Raw genomic sequence first — 10,376 nt, 5'->3', positions numbered from 1 at the left:
GCCCTCTCCAGGACAGAGCCTTACACACATGGGAAGAATGAGTAATTCAGGAAAAAGCAGTGCCTCTCAAGAAACCCACGATGTGATGTACCTCCCAACTTGCTGCAGATCCCTGTAGAGGGGTTGCAGGCTCCCCTTCCAAATCCTGAAGTCTCACCTTGCTGGGCCCCAAAAAGCCAGGATCCCAGGACCCCGTCGGCAAGGCCTGTGTGTAAGTTGGCTCACAGCTCTATAAACTTATAAACTTGCCAGGGTAAGAGATTCCCTCCACTTATTACAGAGAATATTCGACAAATACAAACCTGCAAACTCTTTATTAAATTCTCCCATTTCATCTGTACAGAAAAAAATGCACATTATGTTCAGAATCTCAGTAACACCTCAAAATTACACAGCATGAACATGTAAAAACAAGGAACTGCAGGGGATTTATACATAGAAAGGAAATCCATTTACAAAAGAGGTTTGTTAATTGTACTTTTCTTTCAAAAAACAAAACGAAAAGCAAAGACAGGTTAGAGGCCCAAGACCCTGCACAGCATGCTGTGCGCTCTGCCTTTCCACCACCGCTGACCTGCTTGCTGGGAGTAGCCGTCAGGAAGCGCTCTGCCGCCACAGTGCTGCCAAGTGACCTGGGATCTGTTCCAGTAAGGACCCCATGCTCTGAGGTTCTCATGTCAGTGTGGGCTGGGTGAAACATGACATAGAGACACGGTCTGTCTGCACACCTCCTCGCCTAGGAAGCTCTCCAGTGCCTGGTGCTCACTGCCCAGGTGAAGATGTCAGAGAATACCCCTTGTCACCACCTGTCTGCACAGACAACCGTATCTTTATGTTCTGGGTGACAAGCAGCCTCTAAGCCCGCACAGCAGTCTCACTGTCTGCTCAGGGGAGTGTGTCACCCTGAGGTTTAATCTTGGTTGCTTACAACTCACTGTTGTTTGAGGTCTGGGTAGCAAGAAGGGAAATTTGGCTTTAGACTTGGTTACCATAACAGGTGATCCAGGCCTCTGTAGTGGAGAGGCCAGGGAGAAGTGGAGCTAGACAGATGGCAAACCAAAGCTACCTGGAGGGAAGGGGAGGCGAGAGGTCAGGTACAGCCCCTTGGGAACTGAAGCCAAGTGGGGCAGAGATGGGTCAGGAGACCTGGGCCCTGAAGGTCACCTCTTCAGAACTACTAAGTGTGCCCAAAGAGCAAAAAACTCAAGAGGGTGTTCGGAGCTTTGTTGAATTTTCACACTCACAAGAAGAAACACAAACTTCCAAGAAGCATGGGATTCAAAAAGCCACATCTTCTTTTGGTTCTCTGGCCCTGCCTCGGGCTGCAGGTCGCCAGACTGGGCTGGTTGACTTCTGAGATACTGAACTGGGGGCAAGTGGAAAAAGCTTGTTTTGTTTTGGGGCAGGGGAAAAAAAAAGAATGGAAGGGAGGTTTCTTTCCAGAAAGTCCAGAAACGGTACCATAGCTTCTAAGGGAGACTGGGGTTCTGGAAGTCACACTGATGCACAAGAGTGGATGCTCTCTAGGAAGGCCAAGGACATAATCACACAACTCCACCCTCGTCCTAGTGTCTGGCAAACAGGGCATCTTCCATCAGCTGATTTCAACAGGAAGACATAAAAAGTTGGATAACTTTCTGCCAACTCGTCTGCGACAGTGGACTGCATGCTCCTATCTAAGAACAGGAGATGGCAGTCATGGTACCTGTACTGAACTCTTTTGTTATCACCTGATCACTAAATGCCACCTCATCAGTGGCTCTGGAGTGTTCTTACCTATTAAGGATGCATGGCTCAGCAAGCTGGCTTGATCCACAGAACCAGGACTGGAAATGGTGGCCAGAAGTTCTCTGGGAATGCAGAGGGTTAAGGCTTTCCCAGGGTCAGACTGCTAAAAGACCCCCCCCCCCCCCCCGAGAGCAGGGACAACAGTCAAGTCCAGGGACCGGGTTAAGAGAAATGTCTTGCTCCTGGAGTCCCTTCACTAGAAGCAGCCCCATCAGAAAAGAAGTTTAGTTTGTCTGGTTCTTGGCTCACTGACAGATTTCTGACCTGGTCCACAGATGCCCTGGCCCTGGCCCAGGCCGAGGCCCCGGCTTTTTGAAATACCAAAGGGAAGTGTACCTACCACCAATGGTCCCCAAGACACTGGCATGAGCTGGCAAGCTAGCCCACAGTGACTTAGCAGTGCCTGAGCCTTGGCCTACACCCTCCTAACTGCTATTCTTAGGCAATGAAAGCAGAACAGTGAAGGGCAAGGCTCAGACTTTGGCTCGCACTATAGGTCAGTGTTCTTTTTTTTTTTGGCTTTTCAAGACAGGGTTTCTCTGTAGCCCTGGCTGGTCTTGAACTCAGAAATTCGCCTGCTTCTGCATCCCAAGTGCTGGGATTAAAGGCGTGCACCACCACTGCCCGGCCAGGTTGGGGTTCTTGGCAAGTTCACGCCTATCTAATTTATACCCATGACTGATTTATGAGGGCACAGAGCCCATCCTACTAAGCCCAATGAGCTACAGAATAGACAGCACTGGGCCCCTAGACATAGCCTAGAAAAACCTGCTTAAGACCAGACCTAGGACCATCAAGTCATAAGAACTACTCCAAGGAATATGGTCACTTCCTTGTACTAAGCAATTTAAGACACTAGTAGCTATTTTTTTCTATTCTGACCATTTCTAATGGCAAATAGTTTAAGAATCAAATTCACCAAACCCTCCAAACCTCCAAGTCTGCTGCAGGCAGTGTAGGTTCCTGTCAGTGCTGAGACACACATCATAAGGGTGCTAAGCACATACCAGAAGGGAGGCCACAGGATCAGAGCTAGGATTCTACCCCAGTCTAACAGTCAATGTGACACGGCGACTCTCGGGGGAGGGAGGGACCTTTAGATTGGCGCAGTCAGCTAGCAGTGGAGAAGGCTGCTTACAGAGCAGGAGTTTTAAGTCTCATCAAACTCAAGAATCCCAGGACAGCTGCTGAGAATCAGGAAGACTCTAAAAGCAGTAAGCAGGAGCCCAGGAAGCTTGGCAAGCTTTCCCCTGGTGACTTCTATTACCTTATGCAGGGGAGACACTGCTGGCCCTGGAACGCACTGCCACCAGAAAAGGCAGCAGAAAAGAAAACCACAGTATTCAAATGAATGTCAGTCAGGTGAGACACGGAGTGATTTGGAGCAATTGACAGAGCCTGCACAGAATGCATCTCAGGAAGACACATGGCTCCAGTGCGGCAGCAGCTGTAGGTGCACATAGGAGGCAGGAGCAGGGCGGCACCGAGGGGGCCTGGGTCTGTGTGGACAGTTCTAGGCACATGATTTATAATACTCTGTGGACATCTAACAGGTTAATAAAATATATATTATATAAATATATCTCCTACTGTACATGCCACCCTCTGTACAGCCACTGTGACACCACGGCCCAATCTCGCCCAAGGGGAACTGCAGTGCCTGGGCTCCTCCCTCCTCTGCTCTGGCCCTGTCATCTTCACACTGGAGGGGTGAGGGAAGATGGCTGGGGATCCTGCTCCTGTAAAGCTCAGATTATGGAAGGCTGTTAGATCACCAAAATGTAACACTGAGCCAGTGCCTACTGGAGTGGGTACACGCAGCAAATGAACAGAAAGGGGGGAAAAAAGAACGAAGAAAATCCTCCATCTTTTAATGCAATCACTTTCCACATCCCTTCATTTAGAGGCACAAAGGAGCTTGTCGGTCAGGAAGTCTGCCTGTCAGTCAGGAAGTCTGCCTGGCATGCACAGAAAGTCAGGCTTCAGTGCCAGCCACGCACCCGAGACCACGCTAAATCTTCAGAAGCCATCTCTTCTGGCCTGTACTATTGTTCAGCAAACTAAGTGAAGCGAGTCCTACACCTGTTCCTTCCTGCCCTGCCACCCCCACCCTCATCTTAGAAGCCCTACACCCCAACTTAGTAGCTACTTCTTGTTGAGGTAGAGGACTTCCAGGGAACCCCACATTTATCAGGGTTCATCAAGAAGAGGCAGCTCTATCCCATCTTGGAGGAAGATGATGGCTGGGCCCCTGCTGGCTGTGCACCTAGGCCTGCTTCAGACTCTGCTCCCTCCCTAGTCTGCTTCCACTGACACAAAGAGGCTCACACCTGCACTGACGTGGGCGATCACAGAAATGCCTGTTGCTATGAGACTGTGGGTCGCAGTGGCTCGTCTGGGGCAGAGGATAGAAGGCATCACACTGCAGTAGAAGCAAACAGGCCCTAGAGCAGGCTGCTTAGTGTCCCCACTACTTGCTGAAGTCCCTGCCTTGATGTGGCCCAAAATTGCTTCTGGGAGAGGAAACAGACATCTCAATGATCAGGCACGGGATATGCATCTCTCCTCCAAGTCCTGCTGACACCTGCTGCATTTACATGAAAGAATAATCCTACTGTCAAGACTGAAGGAGAAGTTCTACTATATACACTTTTTCCTTTTTAAAATTTTTTTGTCTTTTGTTTTGTTTTTTAAAAAAATTTGAGTTGCAGGTCAGGTGAGTCGGTTCTGGAAGTACCAGCAGTTCTGTAGGTATGACAAAATTGTCTACAGGCAGGTAAACCTTCGCCAACAAAAGCTACCACCAAAGCAGCCAGCTGCCGACGCTGCAAGGGCAGCTGGGAGGAGGAGGAAGAGGACACCGAGGACATGGCCAAGTCTGGATGGGAAGATGCAGTGGGCACCTGATGCTGCTCTACTGTGGGTGTCAGTGTCACCGTTAGAGGGCGCAGTGAGAGGGTACACTATACAGGACGGCTGTACAGGCGGGCCCAGGCCTGCAGCTCTACCTGTCCTTCAGCTCTCGTGTCACTCTCTTGGTGATCCGTCCACACATGAGGCCAATCAGGAAGAGAATGCAGATGCTCCCGCTGATCACAGACAGGATGTAGTTCTTTGAGGGAGATGTCATCACTTGCATGGCAAGATCAGAGAAGCCATCTGCTGGAGCCACCTGAAAGGAGACAGCAATATGATCCTCTGAGGGTAAGCTGGGTGGGTGGCAGGGCCATGTCTAACTTGTCCTTTGGATACCTACTAGTTCAACTATCTTTTTTCCTTTAGTTTAAATTAGAAATCTTTTTAATTTTAAAAAATACTTTGTTTTTTTGAGATGGAGTCTCTTTATGTAGTTCTGGCTGCCTGGAATTCACTATGTAGCTCAGTCTGGTGTTTAACTCAAAGGTCTACCTGCTTCTGACTCCTGAGTGCTGGAATTAATGACACACAGCATAAGACCTGACCTTTTCTTTTTTAATTATTATTGCTATTCTTGCTCTGTGCATGTGCTTGTATGTGTAAGATGTGAGTATGTGAGTGCACACAGGCTGTGACAACCTGCGGAAGTCAGAGGACCACGCTGTGGGGTCAGTTTACTCCTGCTTCTGACTAGGTTCCAGGGATCGGCCTCTGGTCTTCAGGTGTTTACCCACTCAGCCATCATGTACATCCTAATTCATAGCTTTTAGTTCATGGGGAGAGAGAAGGGAAATCAACACAGCTGTAACACTCTTTCTGGATCATAAACTGCAGGTTTCCCCTGAACAAACTGAGATGGAGGAAGACACCAGGAGGTGCCATCATCCTCAAGTGCCGTTGACGCACCAGCAGCTCCTGGTGCTGTGGACAGGACCCTGAAAGGCTGAGACCATGTTTTATGTTTTTCTTTTCTTCTCTTTTCCTTGTGGCTATGAAGTGTCATTTTGACATCCTTGTTGCTATTAGACGAAAGTCCTGCAGGCTGGCTGCAGTGCACGCTGGCCGCAGACCTGTGATGCACTCGCCTTACCCTCCAAGCACGGGGATTACAGCCATGCACCACACTCTGGCTGGTCTCTATCAAGTCTCTTATTTTGACTTTACTTACTAACTACCACACTGTAAGTATCTCCACATCAAAAACGTTGTATAATCATCACCTAGAATGACAGACTGCACTTTAACATACACCAATCTTGGACATTTAGAGTTTAACTGTTTTTATCCTCAATTCCCACTGTTTCCACCAATGAGTCATGTGGTAGATCCTAACTGCACATAAAACTGTTCTTTTGGGTACCATTCCAGAAGCGTGGTAAAGGGAAACCTGAGTGCCTCCTATGTTCATGATATATATGAATGAGCAGCGTAGGGAGGGTGCGATTAATGAGATTTGCTTGCATACAATAATCAGTGAGTGACTCTGCGTCACTCAGCCAATCTAAGGAGCTCAAAGGAGAGGAAGACAACAGCATGGGGAGATGGCCTGGTGTCGGCCGTTCCACATAACCTGGGGCTTCACATGGGTCGTCTTCTCTCAGGAGGAGTGAAGGGATGGCTGACAGTCATGATAGAAGATAACCTTTCAGTATTGGAGTCTGGGAAACTGAGACATGCTTTGTAGACTTAGTCTGTGGTGAGGGAGATGGTATTTCAGGGTTCATAAATAGTCCAGATTTAGAAACAATATTTTTTTTTTTCTTTTGAGACAGGATACATAGGCCTGGCTGGCCTGGAACTCACAGATTTGGGCATGTACACCACCACGCCTGGCCTGATTTTTGGAATATACCTACTGCTCAATTTCTAGTCAAGATAACACCAATGACATATGCCACAGAGATTAAAAACTGGCAGAAGAGGCTGACATGTCAGAAACTCTCTTGGTCTTTACCTTGGCTGCGTAACTCCACATCTCAATCCGGTCATTGAGGCGCTTTTTGCACTCTGGCTGCAACCTCACTCGCTTATCTTCCAGGGCCTCCATCAGGCAGGACATCTCTGTGGAAGCAAATGAGTAAGAAGTTTGCAACTGCACAGAAAGAATTCTATAAAATCTGGGAGAAGATTCCCAAGCATCTGAGAACTCAGCTCCTTAGGACTAACAGAGTCAAATTCTCTCTAAAAACCTTTACCAAGATCCCACAGGTGCTAGCAAGATTTTGCTGAAAGGACCCAGATAAAGCTGTCTCTTGTGAGACTATGCTGGGGCCTAACAAACACGTAAGTGGATGCTCAAAGTCAGCTATTGGATGGATCACATGGCCCCCAATGGAGGAGCTAGAGAAAGTTAACCAAGGAGCTAAAGGGATCTGCAACCCTATAGGTGGAACAACAACATGAACTAACCATTACCCCCCCCCCCCCAGCTTGTGTCTCTAGCTGCGTATGTATCAGAAAATGGCCTAGTCGGCCATCAGTGGAAAGAGAGGCCCCTTGGCCATGCAAACTTTATATGCCTTTATATGCCTCAGTACAGGGGAACGCCAGGGCCTGTGGGAGTGGGTGTTTGGGGGAGTGCGTGGGGGAGCGTGTGGGGGACTTTTGGGATAGCATTGGAAATATAGATTAAATAAATACCTAATTAAAAAAAAAAATCCCACAGGTGAGCAGTCTCAGCTGCTCAAGGTCTCTAAACACCTTCCATTTTCGCTGGGTGTCCCTGGCTCAGAAACAAGCTGTGTGTCACCTGAGTTCCAGACACTGGGGAGCTGCCACGGTGACTTTATGGCCCCTGGGATGCTCAGCATGGGGAAGGGGAAAAGAGAGCAGAATGGTGATTGAACTTTATTTGGAAGACAGAGTTCTTATGTCGCTCTGGCTTTCCAGGAACTCTCTATATAGACCATGTTGGCCTTGAACTCAAAGAGATCTGCCTCTCTCTGCCACTAAGTGCCGGGATTAAAGGTGTGCACCACTATGCCTAGCTGTACCTGAATTATTGATTATCTCAAATTTATTTTTTCACGAAATCTCTGGCTCTGGTCAGTTCAAACCTGCACAATTGTTTCCATACCTAACACCACAAACCCTAGCTTTATCATCGAACAGACATACAGAGATGCTGTATATGACTGGATAATAGCCACAGAACACAGTAGCTGCAACTGGTAACTCAAAGGTAGCTTTTGTTCCACCCAAGGAAGTTCAGACGGGGGCAGACTGGACAAACATTACTCACGACGCCCGCGGCCAGGGGTGATGGCTGCACAGTGGTGTTTAATGTCCAAGGCACAAGCTGTGTGGAGAACGGGGTCCACAAAGATGTCTGCTTTGCTTTCCTTCAACATGTTCAACACTTCCTGAAAAGGGAAGTTCATTGTGGAGAGAGCTTTGTATAACAAAGGTATCCAATCTGCTGTTGTAATATTCTACAGAACATGCAAGCAAACAAGCCAAAAGTGAAGGTGAACCAGAAACTATTCTGGGCTAGGGGTGGTCATATGATTCAGTGTGCACAGAATGTAGACTTTTGGCATCTGGTTTAATTTGCTAACTCCCTCTGAGGAATCCAGGAGAGTATGCACAGGCTGGATCATCAGGCAGGGTTCTTGGCATTCTGGCATGCCACATTAAAGTATGTATACGTTAGTATTTTATTGATATAGTCTGTTACTTTTGAAAACCTGAACAATGTGAAACTCAAATATTAAATTGAGAACTTTAATATACACAGCCTGTAAGTTTATCCTTTTGAGTTCTATTTTTCAATAAGGAGGCTGGAGACATGGCGCAGTGGTTAAAAGCACTTGCTGCTCTCCCAGGGGACCTGAGTTTGGTTCCAGCACCTACAACATCCAATACCTCTGGCTTCCTTGGGCACCAGGGACTTATGGGCACATATGCAGATTAGCACATACACATACCGTTTAAACAGACTTAATTATTCAATCAAGTAAGGGTATATTTTATAAAAGCTGTGTTGAATATGTTTTGAGTCCACATTTTGAAGAAAGGTAGGAGCTGGTTGAAAACCAAATTCAAGCTGGCTGTGGTGGCGCAAGCCTTTAGTTCCAGTACTAGGGAGGCTGGGGCAGGTGGATCTCAGAGTTTGAGGCCAGCCTGCTCTAAAAAGAGCATTTCAAGTCAGCCAGAGATACACAGAAAAACCTTTGTCTCATTAAAAAAAAAAAAAAAGTATCCAATACAAAATATAAGCCTTTTTACCCAGCATTCTATTCTGTTATTTCTTTCCAAACCTTATTCTATGTCTCTCTTCCAATAAATAATGTAGTAGAATTAAAAGGCAAAGAGAATAGGAGGCAAGAGATGAGGCACGATGAGGGTGGCTACCTTTTTACACAGCTCTGTCTTGATCTTGAGCAGGTTGACTTTCAGGCACTCTTCCACTTGGCCTGTTTGCTCCTGGGCTGCTGCTTCTTCAGCACATAGATTGGCAATCTACTCAGGAAACGAGAAAACAGGGCTATCCTAAAGAGGAATAACCGGCTTCCGGAGAAGACCGACCCTGTCTAACCAGCCCTGAAAACATAGTGCCTGTTGCTGACTCTGAGTGGGCCTGCTTCTCGGGGACAGCTAAGAGACAATGCCACTGTCTTTAGAAACCCGGGCTTCTGAAGATAACCATGTCGATTCTCCCAAACATGCACCCAAGGGGCAGCTTAACAGCTTCCCAGTGGACGGTGCCCTCCCCACACCTGCACTTGATGCCGGACGCCCAAGCTCTGTTCTCCTTTCAAAGTTCACTGTCAATTCTGAAAATGAGTTACATTTTCCTCTGTGATTCCACAGAAGGAAGGTCAACTTGACATGTGTTGCATGTCATGGACTTTCCAAACAGGATCTTCAGAAAAGAGAGTAAACCATTTTTTTTTTTTTTTTTTTTTTTTTGGTTTTTTGAGACAGGGTTTTTCTGTATAGCTCTGGCTGTCCTGGAACTCACTTTGTAGACCAGGCTGGCCTCGAACTCAGAAATCCGCCTGCCTCTGCCTCCCGAGTCCTGGGATTAAAGGCGTGCGCCACCACGCCTGGCTTCTTTAGATAGTTTTAAGAGCAATCTAAACAGGGCTCCTCAGGTGGCCTTTTCTAGCAGAGTAGACAAATGATTTCCAAGGACAGGCAGTTAGAGGCATTAGAGAGCACTCTTATTTTTCTGGTAAGACTTGATGGGTTCTGAATGGCTATCCAGAATAATCAGGGAGGCTCACAGTGCATGGAAAAGCAATTATAAAAGAATAATATTCTTATTCAATAGTAGAGGAGCGTGGAAGCAGCACTGCAGTGTAACAAACTAACGCCAAGTCTGGCTCAGTGCTATGTAGAACTTGGAGTCTTACCTGCAAGACAGGCCTGTAGGTAACCCCGAGTTAGGAAGAGTATACGGTATAGAACTTTCTTCTGTCACCTCTTGGGGGAAGCCCTCCTTTGCATGCATAGCCTACCTCATCTGAGCAGTGCAGCTGGAGCTGAGGGTCCAGGCGGTAATCCAGAGCAGACTCCTGGATGATGATACGGATCTGGTCCTCACAGTCTGAAGACAGGCGCTGGAGATGACAAAGGGAGACCAAATCAGCGCACCTGAGAGCAGCCCATTTTTACCTGAGCCCTCACACCCCATTTTGGGGAAGGCATAAAAATGACAACAGGAGTAC

At 47.5% G+C, this 10,376-nt stretch overlaps 1 protein-coding gene across 2 annotated transcripts in view; it reads right to left on the bottom strand.

Annotated features, from left to right (window-relative positions):
• Positions 1 to 295: 295 nt before the first annotated feature.
• Positions 296 to 10,376, bottom strand: part of Glg1 (golgi glycoprotein 1) — a 110,887-nt gene continuing 100,806 nt past the window's right edge. Inside the window, exons 22-27 of one of the 2 annotated variants that reach the window (XM_021169326.3) lie at positions 10,167 to 10,268; positions 9,058 to 9,165; positions 7,946 to 8,066; positions 6,659 to 6,765; positions 4,797 to 4,960; positions 296 to 1,850 (exon numbers count right to left, since the gene is read on the bottom strand). In XM_021169326.3, coding sequence (XP_021024985.1) covers positions 1,727 to 1,850; positions 4,797 to 4,960; positions 6,659 to 6,765; positions 7,946 to 8,066; positions 9,058 to 9,165; positions 10,167 to 10,268 — 726 coding nt within the window. In that variant the 3' untranslated portion in view covers positions 296 to 1,726. Of the gene's footprint in view, positions 1,851 to 2,291; positions 4,961 to 6,658; positions 6,766 to 7,945; positions 8,067 to 9,057; positions 9,166 to 10,166; positions 10,269 to 10,376 lie in introns of those variants that run through there. The other variant, XM_085843568.1, reaches the window with a different exon arrangement.

This window comes from Mus caroli, unplaced genomic scaffold, assembly GCF_978045245.1.
Source record: "Mus caroli unplaced genomic scaffold, Mus_caroli_1 scaffold_10, whole genome shotgun sequence".
Classification (NCBI taxonomy): Eukaryota; Metazoa; Chordata; class Mammalia; order Rodentia; family Muridae; genus Mus; species Mus caroli.
This window is presented reverse-complemented; position numbering and strand designations above follow the sequence as displayed.